This window comes from Anguilla anguilla, chromosome 8 (genome assembly GCF_013347855.1).
Source record: "Anguilla anguilla isolate fAngAng1 chromosome 8, fAngAng1.pri, whole genome shotgun sequence".
Classification (NCBI taxonomy): Eukaryota; Metazoa; Chordata; class Actinopteri; order Anguilliformes; family Anguillidae; genus Anguilla; species Anguilla anguilla.
The window spans coordinates 19,698,215-19,718,691 of record NC_049208.1 but is presented as its reverse complement, the minus strand read 5'-3'; the positions used below and the strand labels follow the sequence as shown (position 1 = coordinate 19,718,691).

Here is a 20,477-nt window from a genome sequence, read left to right as displayed (position 1 = left end):
TTCACAGAAAGCCTGAGACAGCAGTTGGGAGCTACGATAGGTAAAGCAGACGTTTAAGAGGTCTTGGTTGATGCGCAAGGGCAGTAGCATTTGTTATTGTTCACAGTTTGAAACAAAACTGGCATGTTAATAAACATGTCAACTGCAGTTAGGTTTAACACACTTTATTTTAAAACAATGGAAAAAAACTGGAATGCAACTGAAGACATTCCAGAAATTAAGTAGGAATGTCTTTAGTGGCATTCCAGTTAAGTGGGTTAAATGTCCTTTAGTTCTAATCTGAACTAAGCAAGATGAGCAGGTGAAGTCTGGCATAGGTGGATAATGCAACACATATCCACATTCAGTGGATCACTAGAGCTGGCCCCAAACTTTGTATGGGACTAAAATAAGTGGATTAGCCTATAACTGCTGCCTCTAATAAAAGATGCCACTCGACATTTATAATAAAATTGGCTTACAGAATAAGAATGTTAACGTGCTTATCATACATAGTCCTATTCACATTCCTACTTTCAAGTTCAAGCCCTGAGGCAAAAAAAGAGAGGTGAGAACTACACAAGGGTCGAAATACTTCTGCAACCCACAGCACTTATTTTGCAGCCTTAAAACAATAGTGAAAATAACTTCATACATGATGAGAATACCTTCTTTCACCAAGTGGTTCAATTGTCACAGACTTGAGCTTTCAGGTGTGATTTACATACAGAGAGCAACTAAGGCTATGTTTACACTGCATGTCTAGGCCCATACCCATTCATGTGTACAATAGAGAATTAGAGATAATTGCATTCAATTATTTAAAAATTATAAATATTTAATGGATATGGAGGGTAATAAAGAAACGGCAGAAAAAATAATTCAATGCATTATTCTCCTCCCAAATTACTGTTAGGCTTATAAAATAAAACATTAAATATTTGTAATATTGTAAGTTTGTGTGTACCACGGGTTATGGCAGTTTTCTAGCGTGTTAGTGCAAATTATAAAGGATCTATTAAGAGAATCAATGCACTGTTTTTCTGTGTTAATGTATTTTTAGGCATATAGCCTTTTACACTTTTTAGTCATTTAACTGTCAACATCAATAGTTTCTTATGTAGTGTCACAACTGGAAATGCTGATGTTTTTAACAAAAGGATCCAACTGCACTCGAGTCCTATATGGATCAGGGAACACCCACTAAAATTCAGGGTAAACTTAACTAACTTGCCCACCAATTCACTGTGCGTGGCATTTCAGGATTTAAAACTGCTCACACAGGTTATAATTCCTCTTTGCAGGATGGAAGGGGGGGGGGGGGGGGGCATGTGGTCTATCCAGTGTTCCTTCCATGCATTTTAATTTGACATAAAGGAACAATGTCCTGTCATATCCAGCTAAATAATCTTTACAGTGTGAACACTCCGGTGTCTTATGAGATTATTTGAAAAAGAGAAACTCTTCCCACACTCTGCACACTTGAATGGTCTCTCTCCTGTGTGAACATACTGATGTCGTTTAAGATAACCAGGATCAGAAAACCGCTTCCCACACAGGATGCAACTGTATGGTTTCTGCCCTGTGTGAGTTCTCTGGTGAGTTTTAAGATTACTCAGTTGGTTGAATCTTTTTTCACAGTATGTACAACTGTACGGTCTCTCCCCTGTGTGAATTCTCAAGTGTGCTTCAAGAGTTTGTGCACAGCTCAACAGCTTCCCACATAACGTACAAATCGGCCGCCTCTTCTCTCTACATTGAATCTTACGGCTTGATGACGCCGTCAAGGTTTTTGCACAAACAGCGGCGATACTGGAATCTGCGGCATCAGAGTTAGATTCTAAAGGAGACAGACTTTTACGGTCCTCCAGCTCCGCGTGAATGAAGCGATTCTCAACGTTACATCCTACCGAGTAAGAGCAAGATGGACGCTCTGGGTCTGCAACTCCTTCAGTAGTGGAATGTAGTTGCTGGTCGTGTCTCTCAAAAACGGCATGCCCTGTGTCTGCAACCCCAGGAGTCGTGGAGGGTAAATGTTGATTGTGACTCTCAAAAACAGCATGCCCATAAGCCAGTTTGGTTAATCTTGCTGAACTTCTTGGTCGGGACAGGGACTCTTTGCTCCATGTAAAGCACACATCAGCTCCCATTTCAAGAGGAACAGAGTTATTTCCACAAAGGGATCCCAGAGAAGACACATTCTTCCCACTGTCTTTTGCTGTGGTAGGAATGAGTTGTAGTTCTGACTGAACAGAGTTGGATTCTGTAGGATAAGAGGAGACAGGACTTCCAGTATCCGTTTCATCAGTCCTTTGACTAAAAAAAGTATCCACCTGGCTGGGTCCTTCATAAAAAACAAATTCATGTTCCAGGCTGTTCAGTCTCCCTGCTGTGTGTTCAGATCTTGCATCCGGGAGGTTGACAGCATCATGCTCTGGCTCAGCCTTGAGAACAGTGTCCAGTGTGCCATCTTCCCAAACAGTGTTTCTGGTGCTGTGCTGCTCAGCAAGGTCCCCTGTGCCTACTGAAGATTCAATATGTGCGTCTGCAATGGGAGACCTTTCACCACCATCTGACTCCACAGCTCCTGGAGGGAGACAGACGCATAATGATTAACCACTATAAACCTACAGTTATTGTAAAACAAATCTATCATATGAGTTTTTATTCAAATTTGAGTTAATTTATTAAGATTTGGGTTAGACCCAGCACTTAATCAGTGCTTATATAAATTCATCATACTAGTTCATATTTATTCTAACCCGAGTTGGGCTGTTCATTCCAGATATATCTCATGTAAGTCCACATTTTCCATCTCTGTAATTTCCTATCTGGACAGCAATTGATACACAATTTTGCCAGAAGTTTCAACCACAAAGAAAAAGTCAAAAGGTGATTTCTTAAGAGCACATCTCTTTTGCCAAGTTTGTCTTAATGGTTATATTTGCTTTTTAAAAATGCAAACTTTTGTACTTTTACTTTTTGTACTTTCCCTTGAGAGGAAACACCTATTTGTACTCTGGACTTAAGCAAATTATTTTAATATTGTATTTGTCTAGTGTGCTTTCTGGGTGGAAAAAACAAATAGAAGTTCTGTGTTTTCTAGAAAATTGTACGCATGGAGATCTGGTGATATCTTGTGCTTGCTACAAAAGATAACAGGAGCTGAGATGGCTCCATACAAAGAAGCCTCTGTTCTCATTTAATATTTACCATAACAAGGTTATAAACCAGCCAAGAGCAATGTTACCTCAGCTATATAAAACAAAGATATTATCTCTGTCATTATTATGTATGTATTAGAAAGTATAGTCAAATACATTTCTTGCAAAAGGACATACAGACACTGTACATCCTGAATAATAAAGCTTCCCTTATTTTCAGTACAGTATTCAACATTCCAGTGGGCGTCTGCTGCACTCATTCTGGAGAACAAAAAACCTATCAAGTGCATCTCATGGTATCTGCCTTGTTCATAGAGAAGGGAAATAATTCTGTTTTAAATTCTCACTCAGTGATTATTGTCTTTATTGCGAGTGTGCATATTGTAAGTTCTGCCAAATGCTATCAAATCCTGCCATTTAGGGGTCTAAGAAAAGTACAGAACATTGCAAAAACCTTTAAGTTTCTAAAGACTGCAGGAGAGCATGAAGAAAGAACAGAACTGTAGTGTTAGTGCCCCTTCCAGGGGGCTAAAAGTATTATATGAAAAAGTTGAGGAATTTGGCCTGGCCCAAAAAACAGTCCTCAATGTTGCCACCACATGACCCGCTTTGTCACCAAACCCCCAAGAAGTATTGTGGTGAGACTGACAGATGTACAAACATGTATACATCCTGTAGCTTGTCCTTCCCATAGCTGGATTCTGTGGGTCCACAGTAGCAGGGCAGACTGACAGGGACACCGCAGAGACATTATTCGTAAGGTTTTCAACCTCTTCACTTACTGTTCTCACAGATATTCAGTCTTTGAGGTAGATCGCTACTCTCCAAGTCTTCTTCAAGCCTCTCCGCTTTAATAAGCTGCGATTCAACCATTTCCTCACATGGGTATAAAGACTGTAAAACAGAACACACAAATAAAAAGTCTGGTTTTGGGAATAGGTATCTCATGCATTCCAATTCACAAACACAACTTTGCTCCTGCTGAATGTAACTTAAGTATTCGCAACTTTCCGGTCTTCTCCTAGTTTATGGAATCAAGTGCCTTTCAAGAAAAAAAAAAAAAAAAAGTAATGTATGATCATTTGTCATATTTGATTCCTTTGAAAATGAGATTACAAAATGTTGTTGGATTGAAGAACCTCCTTTGAAACACTGGTAACCTAGCCTACACAGGAAGTTCCCATGATACATTTGAAGTTCATGTTTAGCTGGTAGAACCCTTCCGTTCGTTGCTCTTGAAAATAGCAATAGTTCAAGCCTCCAACCTTATCGTCGCAATTCCTCCGATTGTCCATCGTGGCGCATTCTACATCTCCACGCCAGCCGGCTACAAACTCGCCAAAGACTCCTCCTGCTTTAGGAAAATTGCCCTCTTAAATTATTTATGGAATTGGAAATTGAGAAAAGGCCACCAGTCAAACGTTACATAATTAGAGAAACTGAGGATCACCTTTATTTGCTAACATTTCTTGTTTCACGTGTTCATACACTCCAAGTTAGCCCACGATTGGAATGTATAGCTTTCGATATTTATTAGTATTTCGATATTTACTTATTAATAAAAAATCATGCGTGAACCAACATGCAAAACAACGCTAGCCAAGTTATTTGAATATTGATCATTCACATATAGCTACGCACTAAATTCAGTAACCCACCCATTGCAGTTCTTCCTTTATCATTATAAAGGTGGCCTCTGCAAACCCCGGTGTTTATATAAGTTATAGAGCTTTGTGGCGTTCTCCTTTTAGTGTCCATCTGAATCGCTAGTTGCCGCTTCAGCTCTTCGTTTTCCAGGTGACTTCGGGATATTTCAAGGCGTAACACAGCATATCCATCATCTACAAGTTTGCTAATTTCTGTCACCGCCGCTTTTGTCAAAACCTCCATGATGGCGACAAGCTCAGTTTGGAATGCAGCAGAAGTCGACATGGTAGTGCCTTGACAGCGTGCTGGACCAGTAAACACGACGTCAGACTCTGGAGGCACAGCCAGGCAATACAAGCAAAGGTAGCTATTTAGATACCACGTTAAATACAGATTCAGGTAACACTTAAGTTAACTAGTTCGACTGTTGTTGCTGTACTTGTATCTCGATGGTCATTGCTGTGGTAGCCCTGACAATACAGAGAGAAATATTGTATTATCGCCTCCTACTGTGCCGGAGGTGAGATAAGAGACGTGACGACTTGCGATCGTGGGTGAACATGACGTTTTTGAAACTATCAACCATGTTTTTAAATTAAATTTTGATGTAAAAGTATATCTAATGAAAACTCCCCTTAATTCTGGAAAATGTGGTTGTCTTTAGTTTTTAGAATCTTGTCATTTTAAGTGTAAACTCCCCTTCATCAATTTTTTTTTCACAAACAAGTCCTTGAATCTTGGAAAATTGCATGAAAACACAACAAATGTGATCACACATGACTTATTTGATCATCTGGTGCTTGCAGTCTGCCTGTGCTAAACATTTAACAAATGATGCAATGACTGCATAGCCCAGCTGATGAACTAGAAAATGAAAAGAAGTAGCAACATGGAGAATGAAATTTGCAGGAGGACCTTTCCTAGCATAGAGGCCCTTTTTATTTCTTTAGTACAATTAAAAGAAATCCCTAATTCTCTACCCTCTAGTTAGACTGAGACCTGAAGCTCACCTGGCTGCTGATTTTTAGTTAGCACAGCACAATACTAATAACTGCATTCGAGTGGTTGTACAGGTTTTACTGCACTTGCTTATTTGGTGCTTGTATTCAACACTGGATATATTCTGGTGCTCTGCAAGTTAGCTGAGAAAAATGAATATTTACACATTTTTTTCCATTATCTTAAAAAAAATCCCCATCCAATCCAATCATTAAAATTTTTTTATAATTCTGAATTCAACCAAACAAACTTTTGAGTTCCTGTATGGATTTTGTTTTCCAACAATTGGTTTTATTTTACATATTTAATTCGTTACTCATTCCCTCAAAAACTAAACAATTGTGTTTTGGAGCATAATAATAATTGTGAATAACATGTGAAAGTACATTGATTAAAAGTGTTAAAAAGACAATCTTATTCATGACAATGATCATAACTTCTGAATATAAAATCTCAGATGGAAAAAGCAGATTACACCATAAAACTTCCAATATAATCTAGGTTTCAAATAGTGGTCAGATGTCTTAATTGTAGCTGGGCAGGTTCTATGTAGCCATAAGTTATCACATACAGGTCTATGTAGCATAACCTCTGAAGGTCTAGAAATTCATTTTTGCCAGTAGGGGACATGAGCATCTGGTCTAAATCTCAAGAACCACATATTTTCCTGTGCTGAAACCTGTTGTTCTGATAAAAATGACATTTAAAAAATATTTTCACTGCAACATGTTTTGTTATCCTAGACAAGTCATATTATGACAAGACAAAAAAAAAAACTTTTTCTGCCAGGTCCCTGGAGCAGTGGTGTGGTTAAAATGAACTCATACAGTGATCTTCATTCCTGGTTGTGGAGAGCTGCAGAGTCTGCGGGTGTTTGTTGTTACTCGGCAGTCGGCACTTAATTGATCAATTAAACCAGTTAATTATACTTAATTCACCTAACCTGGTTTCTTGAGTCTGAATTGGTTGCTAGCATTAAGGCAGAAACTGAAACCAGCAGATTCTGTGACTCTATAGTCAGGAAAATTTATTCAGGGAAATGGTGAGCATTTTTGGGCTGAATGGCCTGTTCTTGTTATTATCTTATAGGACAAGGAATGAAGATCACTGAACTAATATAAAAGTATTTTTTATAATTTAATTTTATATTTTCCGATTCTTAAAATGTTCCCTTCCCAGCAAAAAAACTGATGTAACTCTGCTCACCCTCCTCCCATCCCATGTGTTAAATAACTAGTTCTCTATTGAACGCAGAGCAGCATACTCATTCATATGGTTTTCCTGGGATGTGCTACATATTAAAGAAATAAGATAATGCTGCAACTTTTTAAAACTGACAAGTTGCAGTAAGCTTGAATTTCACATCATGAATCAAATTTAACATTTCTTATCTTGTCTAGTTCTGTCAGTTACATGTTAGCTAACTAATGCAAGTTTCCAAGTGCCATCATTGGCTAAGTTAGCAATATTGTCAATGCAATCAAGTAGCTAGCAGCCAATGTGTAATGATGCTTATACAAATGTATGATTTACGAGAGGAATAATCCATGACGACGTGTGTGGTATATGATTTTAATGTACAATGCAGAGGCAAAGAACCACCCAACACAAAACTAGCTGGATACTACATTTGCATCAAAACTTCAGCTACACTGCAGTAAAAATTGTAGCGAAGCGGTCTTCATCAACTGAGAACAAACATAGCCTAACTACATAGCACAACATACTTCATTGACACTTGCTAAATTGAATAAATATTGCACATATCAACAGCAAACTTGTTAGCTAGATAAGTGTTAATGTACCCAAGATATTACACAGAGCGCAGTAGAGCGGTAAAAAAACAACTGAATTCAGTTTTTCTTTTTTCATGGGAAATTCCGTTAGATACAATCAGTGAAAGTAAAATGCTTTTGTACATGAGAAATTTGAAGTTTCTTACATGTGGTTGATTTGCTTGTGGAAAGTAGCGTGGAGGGTTGGGGGTGTTAAATGGTGACTTTGTGGCATATGGTATTGAATGTGGGCTTATAGGCACCTTCTCTCAAGGGCCCTGGTCTCCAATTAGGTCCCGATGCTCTCATCTTGTGAAGTAAAGGCCCAGTCCTTGTTGGAAGTTTTACGGTATTACTAATTTGCTCAGCAGCTCCCATTGTCAATAACCTAGTCTACATTATTTACATCTAAAATCATCTTGAGATCTAGCTCGAATTTTACTATAATTAAGGACCTAATACAGTGTATAAAGGTAGTCACTTCTTTGATTTCAGAGACATAACCTAACTCCATTTCAATCATGCATGCCAGTGTTTGTTAATGTCATTAAATTAAAAAAGCAACTCTTTTCACAGGGCAACAGTAAATGACTTGGACAGTTAATCACAATATGTAGCCCACCCCCACCAGAAGAAAATCCATGCCCAGTAGTAATATGCTTACTAAATGTTGCATATGCAACACTTGCTTACTATGCTAACTAAATGGGGTTGCTCATAACTTCTAATTCTGAAGAGTGACCATTCTGCGGTCTTAAAAGGCAGTGTCACAGGGTAAATTGATCTGATGTAACAATGAAGCCACCCTTATTCATGAAACTCTTCTGAAAGAATGAGACAGTAAGTTGCTCATGTTCAGTCTAAACATTATGGTACATTTTCAGAGAGAACAATGAAACATTTCTTTACAAAGTGCAAGTGTATGGTCTCCCTCCATTGTGAACACTCTCGTGTCTTTTACGGTGACTTGAAGTTGTGAAACTCTTCCCACACTGCGAGCACCTGAAGGGCTTCTTTCCAGTGTGAACGCTCTGGTGTCGTACAAGATTGTTGGACTGGGCAAACCGCTTCCCGCACTGTGTGCAGCTGAATGGTTTCTCTCCTGTATGGATTCTTAGATGTGTCACAAGATAGCGTGACTGAGCAAACTGCTTCCCGCAGTGTGTACAGCTGTAAGGCTTCTCCCCCGTGTGAACCCTTCGATGCGTTATGAGATTACTCAACTGAGCAAACCTCTTCCCACACTGCGAACAATTAAATGGTTTCTCTGTGACATGAGTTCTCTGATGTGCTTCAAAAACATTCTGGCAAGTGAAACTTTTTCCGCAGTATGTGCAAATAAACCGTTCTTCTCTTGCGTTTGCAGAGTGTGTCTCAGAGATTCTTGATGTGACAGAGCTTTTGTCGTAGGGGGCCCATCCGTTCATACTTAAGGCATTGGATCTGACGTCTGCTGTGTTGTCCCGACCCGCCATTTCAGTTTGTGAGGGACAAACATTGGTGTCATTTTCAAGCAGAAGCTCATCGCTCTCCCAGTCTTTACCATAGTAGCTGTGTTGTGAAGAAATCACTCCTGACATGATCTCTTTGCTCCATGCAGAACGTATCTCTGCTTCAACTTTTAGGAGCTCAGAGTCGATTGTTTCATCCTCTCTTTTCATGTCAAGTGACCCTAGGGAGGACAGACTCTTCCCCGACAGCAGCTCTGAGTGAACCGAAAGGTTCTCTGTGTCACTTTCCACAGGATAAGAACAAGCAGCTTCCTCCTTGTCCTTTTCTGGGATCCCATCCGCAGTGAAAGGCAGTTCAGCGGATCTCTCCTGGATTATGTCCTCGTAGTCCAAAATGTTTAGTCTTCCTGCTCTGTTTTCAGCTCCTGTCTTGATCTCTCGTTCTGCTTTTAGAACAGTGTCCAGTCCGCTGTCTTCCCAAACACTGTGTCTTGTGCTGTGCTGCTCAGTGAGCTGCTCTTGGCCTAATGGAGGTGCAGTCTGAGGTTCTGCAATGGGAGCCCTTTTACCACCATCTAACTCCACAGCTTCTGGAGGGAACATTAGAGGCATATAAAATAATAACACTATAAATGATAAACCAGAGAAAGTCTGCTCCCCAATTAAGTATTTTAAAGGTTATTGACAACTCAGTGTATGTAAAATTTGCACAAACACACGCAAAGTAAAACAGAACAGGATACCAATCTGTATAGTAACAAAAACAACACAGTAATCGTCTGAAAAAATGCAGTCACACCCCACTCCCCGATCCTGACTTCATTCACTACAATCTCTGATTGTCAGCTCACCTTGTGGATGACTGCTCTCCAAGTCCTCTTCAAGCGTCTCTTCTTTTATGAGTAGTGATTGAGATCTTCCCTCCTCCAAGTCTGTACACTGTAACACAGCAATGGATGATTACTGTAACTTCTCATTCATCCTAAATATAAGGCTGCACAAAGATGGAAAACAAATAAGTGTGTAATTGTGTGTGTGTGTGTGTATGTGGGGGGAGGGGGGGGGGTTACGGTTAGAGGGAGGTGTTGGGGGGAGCATTTATTTCATGTGCTGCTCAAGTGGAGGGCCAGGATCCAGGTTTCAAACAATCAGTTTGCTCCAACATGAGAAAGAAAGCCAAGCTAGTTACAAAATGACCTTTTTCTATTATAAAAAGGGAAAGGGCAAGTCAGTGTGTGAGAAATTCAGACTAACCAAAGAACTGATGGATGCCACAAAGAGCAGAAATCTAACCAGATACATCTTTGATATGAGCATGTTGAAACTGTGTGCTAAATCTGCTGATGCTATGAAAACTCACCTCATCCCTCATGGCAGAAGCCAATGAAGTGTCCTCTTCATCCACAGCTGTGGGCTCTCCATCTTTCCACAGACTAACACCCAACTGACTGCCAAAGGCTCGCTCTGCAGCTGCAAAATGATTCTCTAATTAAACAGAGGGAAAAAATCCCCCATAAAATTAGTGACTAATGTTATCAAATTCACACAGGACACTTAGATATATGAAGACTAAAGCTATGATTATGATTGAACAATGACAAGCGAAACATGACACATAAAACAAAGAGATTGTGGATAACATCATTAGGTCAAGAGACACTGATTGAAAAAAAAAAACACAGGCCAAAGAACTGAGGATAGTGAAAGGTTCTGCCGGGAGGAATGGTCAAATATTGCCCCTAATGAGTCAGATGCAATAAAACACAATGGAAAACAACAACACTATTTTGCTATAAAGGGAAGGGGCAAAGTACCAAAAACAGTGGTGTAAAAATGTATCACTTATTTTTGTGGAAATAACTTCATAATTTGTGTTAAGTGTTATTTGCTTGTATTAATTATTTCGTAGTCTTTATTGTTCAAGTTTATCAAGGGTGTGGATAACTCTGGCTGCAACTGTATTAGTTTCATCTATACCTATGCTATGGACGTAGTCATATTTATGTTCTTTGATGAATGACTCGCTGCAAGAAGCTAACTTGTCGAGGGGATTCTCTGTTGTTTGGCTTCTTTTCCAGGCGGATTGAGTCCATCTATTTTAATATTTGTATCTAATTCTAGAAACCATGATAGCCAGCAATATTTTGAATTAATGCTGTAACATTCAATCAGACATTGCACAGTAGCTAGGATTAGCTTGTAGACTAGTTATTTAACACGCAAGCGGGCTGTAAAACAATACAGGACCAGTTAATCTGTCCTGAAACAGTCATCGATACTCTACCAAAAGAAAGCGACTGCCTTCTGAGCTTTATCGTTACCCCTTTCTGTTTCTCTGGATCCGTCGAAACCCTGGGCTCCATCTGGTAGGCTGTTTGCAGCAGAGGTCTCTCGCAGTCCAGTTTCGGCATATCCCCGCGCAACCATCAGCTCCAACATCTGCAGTTTTCGTTTCAGGGTTTGGTTCTCTTTCTCACTCCGAGATATTTCCAAACGTAAAACCGCATATCCATTGTCGACGAGCTGGCAAATTTCTGTCACTGCCGTTTTAGTTAGAACCTCCATAATGGAAGTTAGCTGAGAATGAAATACAACACAACTGGACATTGTAAAAGATCCCGTCGCGCACTCAGAACGACCCGATTTAGTAAAATAGTATTAATAAAAAACGATCACGCGACATAAAATAGTATCGTTAGTAGTTTATGCGAGAAACCAGGATAATTAACTAGCCGATTAAAATAACTGGATACAAAAATGCCCCACATTCTTAACAACAACCTTATACTGTAATGGTGCTATCCAGTACATTTCCGGAAATCTTGGATGACGTAATCAACCACGTTTACGTCAGTGGGTCACAAAGGCCTAGTTACCGTAATTACCCAAAATTGTATTTTGGCTTTGACAACCCTTGCATTTATGATGTGATATAGTTCACGTTTTCCTAAAACGTGTCATTCGCTATAGTTGACGATTTATGAAGCCGTCCTGTTGTTGTGAGTTCAACAAATTACTCAAATTACTGACTTAAGATAGCATATTTCCGTTCAATTAATGAAAAAATAATTTAGCAGTCACTGGGTTGACCCGATTTAAGATCCTACTTCTCAAGTGAATGGTGCAGAATGAGAGTAGCCTACGCATTTTTAAAATGCAGATTTTTGCAAAGTTTTTGTTCTTATACTGATTTTGTTACATGCAAACACTGACTTAAATTAAATAGAGCAAGCAGATTCATTGCTTTATTACAGTGATAATGTAACTATCAGTTTTATTAGCATACCCCTGCTAAAACAATTGCATTGTAACGAAGAGCATACTGCTTGTCATTTACTGTGCAGGTGATACAATGCTGTGAAAAAGCATTTGGCCCCTTCCAAATTTCCTCTATTATTGCGTATTTCTTACACTGAATGGTTTCAGATATTTATACAAAATGTAATATTAGACAGAGGGAACCTGAGTAAACACAAAACCCATTTTATAAATTATTTCATTTATTTAATGAAAAAAGCTTTAAAACACCCATATCACCCATGTGAAAACGTAATTACCCCCTTAACTGCTTACACCACTGATGAAATGGAAATTACATAAGAAATGAAAGGAGCTGGTTTTGTAACCTAAAGGTCAGAGGTTCGATTCCCAGGTAGGGCATTGCCGTTCTACTCTTGAGCAAGGTACTTAACCTGCATTGCTTCAGTATATATATATATATATATATATATATATCCAGCTGTATGAATGGATGAAATGTAAATACTATGTAAAAAGTTGTGTTAGTCGCTCTGGATAAGAGCGTATGCTAAATGCCTATAATGTAATGTAGTTCATCATTACATTAGATTCATTATTAGAGAAGTAAAATATTAGTTGATAAATGTGTCATGCATATTTTAATGACACTGTTTAATCATTATATATATATATATATATATATATATATATATATTCACTGTAGTATTACTGTAGGCTTATAATTCTGCCTGCTCTCCCCACTATGTGATACCATTTGTTTACCTTACTGTATACAAGAGAGTTGTGAGATTTTTTCTGGAGACTCTCTCTCACCTGCATGTCTACACTTACAATATACCAGTTTGGTGTTTCTCATGAAATACAACTTTTATTATAACCTTTGATTATTAATTTTAACAAATGATGATTTTATGACAATTCAAATCTTCCTGTGTAATGAGAATTTGATATTTTTTAGTAAACTCGTTTTGAACGTATCAAAATCTTCGAGTCTAAATCTCACTCCTGGATTGGATGCACTACCACCTTTAGCAGCAATAACTGCAACGAAAAGCTTCCTATAATTTGATATCAGTCGTTCACATCACTGTAGAGGAATTATAGCCTACTCTTCTTTACAGAACTTCTTTAATTCACATAAATTGGTAGGTTTTTTAGCACGAACTGCTAATTTCAGATCCTGCCACAGCATCTCTATTAGGATTAGGTCAGGACTGTAACGTCACACCAACTTTATTTTTCTTTTCAGCCATTCAGAGGTGAACTTGCTTTTGTGTTTTGGATCATTGTTGTGCTGCATAACCAAATTATGCTTCAGCTTCCGCTCATTTGTTTGTCTTGGTTAGCAGTGGTTTCCACCTAGCTACTCTCCCATGAATCCCAGTTTTTTCCAGTCTCTTTCTTTTTGCGGTGTCATGAACACCGACCGTAACTGAGGCTAGAGAGGCCTGCAGTTCTTTGGCTGCTCTTCTGGGATCCTTTGTGACTTCCTAGGTGAGTTGCCTCTCCACCCTTGGAGAAATGTTGGCTGGCCTGGGAAGATTCACCTCTGTTCCAAGTGTTCTCCATTTGGAGAAAATGGCTCTAACTATGTATCTATGGAAACCCAGAGCCTTAGAAACGGCTTTGTAGCCCTTTCCAGGCACATATATTTCTCATTTTATTTCACTTTTTTCTAATCTCTTCTGGAATTTCCTTTGATCATGGCATAGTGTGCTTGTAGAAACTTGTGGTGACTACTTCACTCTGATGGTAAGGTTCAATATGAGTGAGGTACAGATTTAACAGGGCTGACTGAAATCAAGCCTGGCTGTGTTCAATCAAGTGGATCTAAGTACCAATTAAATGTCGTTAATTGATTGAGTAACTAAGGGAGGACTTTTTCACATGGGTGTTTGATAAGTTTTTTCATTAAATAAATGAAATAGTAATTTAAATATTTAAATAATGTTACCTTTTGTATAAAGATATGAAAGTGTGACAAATATTCTGTAATAGAGGAAATCAGGAATCCAAGGGGACAAATACTTTTTTCACAGCACTGTATATCTACTTTTCTTATGTGTGTAACTACTTCCCCCAAATGAGATAACACTGTACAATTTTGCTACTGCCACATCTGGTTCTAATACCAACACCGTACAACACATGACAGTGTGAAAACCCTGCTGTCAATAAATAAATAGAAATAGAGTTTTCAAAGTGGACAACTGGGGAGGTGTGATGTGGTAACTATAATAAAACTGTCTCATAAGCATGCTGAAAAAACTACTGACCTTATGCTGAGGGATGACTGAAATGCAGGTGAGGAAACTGCTTTGGAAAAACTGCTGACCCCAACTATAATATGCAATGGCAACAGTTGCAAGCTAGATTCACAGCGAGTTCCACGGCAATCTTTAAAAAAAAAGAACCTACATAAACAGTACCCTTGTAAACCCCACTGAGCCAAATGCTGGTATCCCTTCGGTTAATGGTTGATTTTACTCCATCCAAACGGTACTCGTGATATCAGCAGGTTAACAAACGACATATTTTAGCTCAGTCACAAATAACAATTTAGCTAATCAATTTCACTAGTCACTATTCCAGATGCTTAATCTCTGACAGAACATATAGAAAATTAAACCCTGCTGGCATAGGCTTACTGCAATATGATTGGTACCAGAATATTAATGAAAACAGATTTGGCTGGGGATGTTACCCATTTCAAACACACCTCCCCATGTAGTGCACTTTAGTAGTGATCTTGGCCACTTTTCACAATTAGTATTGATGTATAATAATAACCTTGTGCTTTGTTAATGTGATTTCAGAATTTGTTGAGTCTATTGTTGCAAATTTGAAATATGTGTATTGCATTTATACTTGGTAACCACTGGATACCCCTGGATAATTGTGCCAGTTTCTTTCAAATACTTATTTGAAAGAAATTTGCACAACTTGTCTGCCTGGAAACAGGATATAGGAAAATTGAACCTGTCAAGTCTGGTCTATGGAATGCAGTTTTTTAAAGAACAATAATCCAGAATTCCAGACCAAGTCCAGACAATGCCATTTTTTAATTAGTACCTTCAGTTCTTCCCTTATTAAAAAATAGCTGTACTGCCTGTTGTACATGGGGCCTCTCATTTGATACAATTGTTGTGCTATACTAGCTGCAATGCCTTGCTGTTGTGTCCTCAAGTCCACGCTTCTTCACAAATTAACTAGTTAACTAATTTAAGTTTCACACTGATCAGATTAACACTGACGTGCTCTATAATTACAAAACTGCAAAAGTTTTCAATTGAAAAAGTACATATTCCGAGTTCCATTTTTATTTCTGAGCAGTTGTGTCTTTAATACGATATGTCCTTGAACATAATGTCTACACCACACATTTTATCATCACTGGTGACATGTCAAACTTTTCTTTCAAATTCATTACTCTGTTAGATTAAGTATAAAATTTTCTAAATTGGCATTCAACATAAATTTGCATGTGGAGAAAATAAATACCCTTCAGTATAAAAACATTGATGTACTGTATGGTGAGATGTATGGTGAGCCATGATAAATGAAACTTTCAACACACTGTACAGGTAAATAGTTTTCCTCAACAGTGAATTCACCTTCTATGATGCTTGGAAGCAATTAAATTCTTCCCACAATGTGCAGCTTAATGGTTTCTTTCCAATGTGAACACTCTGATGTCTTTTAAGATTACTGGAATCGGCAAACCTCTTTCCACACTGGGTGCAACTGAACGGTTTCTCCCCAGTGTGGACTCTCTGATGTGCTATTAGACAGCTGGACTGAGTAAACCTCTTCCCACACAGTGTGCAACTGTATGGCCTTTCTCCAGTGTGAATAATCTGATGTCTCTTGCGATTGCTTGAATCGGCAAACCGCTTTCCACATTGGGTGCAACTAAACGGTTTCTCTCCTGTGTGAACTCTCTGATGGGTTTCAAGGTTTTTAGGGCAAGTGAAACTCTTCCCACAGAATGTACAGATGAATCTTTTCTCTCTTGTGCCAGACCTGAGATGGGCCTTATCCCTTTTTTGTGTGATGAAACTTTCATCGAAAAGGCTGTATCCAATCACATCGGGGGCACTGGATTTCGAAACTGCAATGTTCTCTTTGACCATCAGTCGTGATTGTGGCGAATATGTGTTTGTAACATTTTCCGGCACCAATTCTCTTTCCCCGTACTCTTTGTAATGTCTGTGCTTTGCATGAACTGTTTCCTGCACGGTGTCACCCTCCAACTCATTGGGTGCTGAGTCTATTACTACAGCTCCAAGTTTCACATCAAGAAATTCTTTAGAGGTCTGGCCTTCACCTTTCTCAGCATTAGGGCTAAGCGATAGTTCTGTGCAAGTTGGCAGGCTTTCCGAGTCAGCAGTGGCATAAAAGCAAGCTGGATTTTCGGTTGAAGTGTTCTGTTGAGAGAAGAGAGTCTGCAGTTGACTAGATCTCTCATAATGAACGTAATCATAGCCCAGGCTGTTCAGTCTCTTTTTTGTGTGTTCAGAGCCTGTATCCTTTAGGTTTACAGTCTCTTGCTCTTGTTCTGCCTTGAGAACAGTGTCCAGACCATTGTCTTCCCAAACACTGTTTCTGGTGCTGTGCTGCTCGGATCGCTCTTCTGTGCCCATTGCAGGTTCCGTCTCTGTGTCTGCAGTTGGAGTTATTTTGCTACTATCACCCTCCATAGCTCCTGAAAAGACAGTTACAAACATCACTATTAACTGTGGAATTGCAAGTGGCAAACAAACACTACATGGCGGACACCTGAACATCACAACCATATGTTGAACTGTTGAACATCTCATTCCAAAACTATGGGCATTAATATGGAGTTGTTCTCCGCTTTGTAGCTAGAACAGCCTCAACTCTGGGAAGGCTTTCCATTTGATTTTGGATCAGGCTTTGGGGATTGGCTTCCATTCAGCCAAAAGAGCATTAGTGAGGTCGGGCATTGTGGCTTGTGTGCAGCTTTACAGCTATGGAAACCCATTTCATGAAGCTCCCGATGAACAGTTCTTGAGCTGACATTACTTCCAGAGGCAGTCTGGAACCCGGTAGTGTATGTTGCAATTGAGGACACACAATTTTTACATGCATGCGCTTTAGAACTTGGTGGACCCATTCTGTGAGCTTGAGTGGCCTACCATTTCGCAGCTGAGCTGTTGTTGCTCCTAGATGTTTCCACTCCACAATAACAACACTTACAGTTGACCAGGGCAGCACTAGCAGGTGAGACATTTAAGGAACTGACTTGTTGGAAAGATGGCATCCTATAACAGTGCCACGTTGAAAGTCACTGAGCACTTCAGTACGACCCATTCTACTTCCTATGTTTGTCTATGGAGATTGCATTGCTGTATGCTTGAGTTTATGCACCTGTTAGCAATGGGTGTGACTAAAGTAGCCTAACCCACTAATTAAAAGGGATGTCCACATACTTTTGGCGTATATGTAGTGTATATGTCTACAGGTACATTAAAAAGCAAGACATCACTGAATAGAAGGTTAAAGGACCTGAAAACTGGATTTCAGAATATGCTATAAATTAACCAAGTAGACAGGTTACAAAAACCTTTTAATGAACATTAAACAATGCTAGCAGGTGTTATAAGCATTCATAGCCAGCCAAATAAAGGAGTAAGTTTGCAAGTATTTCACTATTTCACTTCTCTCCTGCATCAAAATGAGAATCTAAATTGTTGGGGTGGTTAATTTCCAAGAGGAAATATAGGAACTATGAAAGTAACTTTGATCTGCACAACAGCAAAAACAACAGCATATATATATATATATATATATATATATATATATATATATATAAATTAAACTTTGAACTTTTCCTGAAGAACTGTCACCAAAAATCTCCCCAAGAATGAACTGACTTCACTTACTCTCCTGTCTGATCCTCAGTGCTCCCTGTCGATTGTTCTCCAAATCGTCATCAATGGTCTCCTTCTTGATATGTACAGACTGAGGTCTTACCTCTACTGTATCTTTAGACTGCAAAAGGATAAAAGAAATTATTCTGAACAGCAGTGTGCCTTGCTTGTTTGAAGCATGTCCCCTGATAAAATAAGAAACTATCAACATCCGAATAACTATACTGAAAATACTTTATAAAGACTGACTATGCTTTGGTAATTTAATCCAATCTTATAAAACTGCAGGAAATCTTTCAGAACACTGCAGCTCCTTAGACCTCTGACAGACGGGGACAGAAGCAGATGTCGGTTCTTCAAGCACCTTATTCAAAGGACTTAAAAAACCAAGCAAGAATCTCAATAAACGGTTTTATATGCCCCAGAGCTTAATCAGAAAAGAAATGTTCACTTAAATGTGTCACTAGGTGCGGTAAGGAGACTTGGTCAACTAATGCTGCTCTCACCCCATTGCTGCTGGTAGACTGCACGTGAATATCGTTGTCTACAGCATTAGGCATTCCATCTCTCCACGGGCTGATGTCCAATTGGCTGTTCAAGGCTATCTCTGTCGAGGGAAAACGGGCCTCCTCTGAAACGCGGAGGAGATAGAAAAGCGTATTTCTTGAATAAATACAGGGACTTGCCTGCAAAATTACGAAGTCAATAATAAAAAACCTAAATGGAAATGATGATGATTAAGGTAAGGGGTACTGATACTGATATTGGCTATCATGAATATGCAGGCAATAACAAGTTACGTATTACCGGCTTTTAAATCCCAAACTCTACGTCACTTAATTTCACAGTGTAACCCCTTATTCGCATTCCTTTTTCAATCATGCTCTCTTGTAATCGCTACATACTCGCAATTCTAAGCTCCATCGTTTGCATGGATAATTTCCTCTTCAGGGCTTCGACTTCCTTTTGGCTTCGGGACACCTCTGAACGCAAAACCGCATAACCGTCGTCTATAAGTTTGCAAATCTCTGCCACGGCTGCATTGGCTAAAACCTCCATAATGGAGGCTAGCTGTGTGTGGAGAGCCACACAGCTCGACATACTGACTGAAAACCCCACCGTTTTCAAACAAAAACCAACCTCGGCGAGGACCTGTAGTTACAGAGCAATATGACAAACTATTGTTTATTATACTACTGTTAGAGATAGTGTCAGTGAATATAATTGAATATAAGCAAGCTATCAGGCGGATTGAACTAACGGGAATTAACCGCAGCTCTCTTGCGCGACAGAGCGCACAATTCACTTCCGTACAAAGGAGGCGACTCAGAATTCAGACTACCGTAAGTACTAGTTCAGTCTGCCAACAAAACTAGCGGTGAGCATTTCAGCGACTCGAGTCTATTGAATCAGGTCCCTATAAAGATTTATTCAGTTGTAGGCTAAAGACTTTAGTCTTTTTAGCAAACAACTGGAAGGACCTGGCCATGCGCACATAGAACTGTATTTAGTTTTGTGCATGTGTAGCCGGCAGTAGTTCAGCAATTATTCATTTAATGATTGCTTTGGCAAAACCGATGCTCCAAGCTAGTTGTGATGTGCACTGTTGTTGAAATCCCACTTCTCTCTTTGATGTGCCCTGTTTAAGCATGCTTATATTTAAAAAGAAATACAATTACCAATAGTTTTATTTCAATTTTATTTGCTCATGCCCAGCTTTGATACTTCATACACATCCCCCGCTGTGGCTGCTGCTAGGGTCAAGTCCTCATTCTGACCTACACTGTAACCAACAGGACAGCCCCTTCTTATCTACAGGACATAATTACATTACAGGGATTTAGCAGACACTCTTATCCAGAATGACTTGTACAACTTTTTACATGGAATTTACATCGCATGCATTTATACAACTGGATATATACTGAAGCAATGCAGGCTAAGTACCTGACCCTACACGCCAGCCCAACCACTTTGCTCTGCTGCAGCAGGGTGACTTGCATTTCCTGCCCTCCAACTGAATGGTGTTCTCACACATCCTGACCGCAGAGCATCTCCACCCTAGCTTCCCGGGGGTGGATCAAACTCCCTATTCCTCTTTGAACCACTCAGTCACTGCCCATTTTTCACCGTGGTCTGAAGACACAACTCTTCAGACTGTACCATGACTAACTCCAACAACACTACTCCTTCTCAGAGTTACTCCCAATCTAGGATCACTCATATCACTTATATCCTTGCAACTTGATCTTTTAGCACTTTCACGTTACACTTGTATCCCCATCCAGCATTTATATTGCACCTGTA

The 20,477-nt window shown here is 39.3% G+C and overlaps 2 protein-coding genes across 2 annotated transcripts; both read right to left on the bottom strand.

The window, feature by feature from the left end:
• Positions 1–148: 148 nt before the first annotated feature.
• Positions 149–11,834, bottom strand: LOC118233583. Its single transcript, XM_035429342.1, has 8 exons — positions 11,337–11,834; positions 10,376–10,500; positions 9,867–9,954; positions 8,473–9,605; positions 4,802–5,201; positions 4,409–4,497; positions 3,926–4,037; positions 149–2,566 (listed from the first exon to the last, which is right to left on the bottom strand). The coding sequence occupies exons 1-8, from the start codon at positions 11,620–11,622 to the stop codon at positions 1,380–1,382; spliced, it is 3,420 nt and encodes a 1,139-aa protein (XP_035285233.1). The 5' UTR covers positions 11,623–11,834; the 3' UTR covers positions 149–1,379.
• A 3,746-nt stretch (positions 11,835–15,580) lies between these two features.
• LOC118233302 (zinc finger protein 41-like) lies at positions 15,581–19,459 on the bottom strand. The gene is made up of 4 exons (XM_035428864.1): positions 19,076–19,459; positions 18,677–18,801; positions 18,183–18,291; positions 15,581–16,981 (listed from the first exon to the last, which is right to left on the bottom strand). Exons 1-4 carry the CDS (start codon positions 19,269–19,271, stop codon positions 15,894–15,896), a joined length of 1,518 nt encoding a protein of 505 aa, XP_035284755.1. The 5' UTR covers positions 19,272–19,459; the 3' UTR covers positions 15,581–15,893.
• Between the last annotated feature and the right edge of the window lie 1,018 nt (positions 19,460–20,477).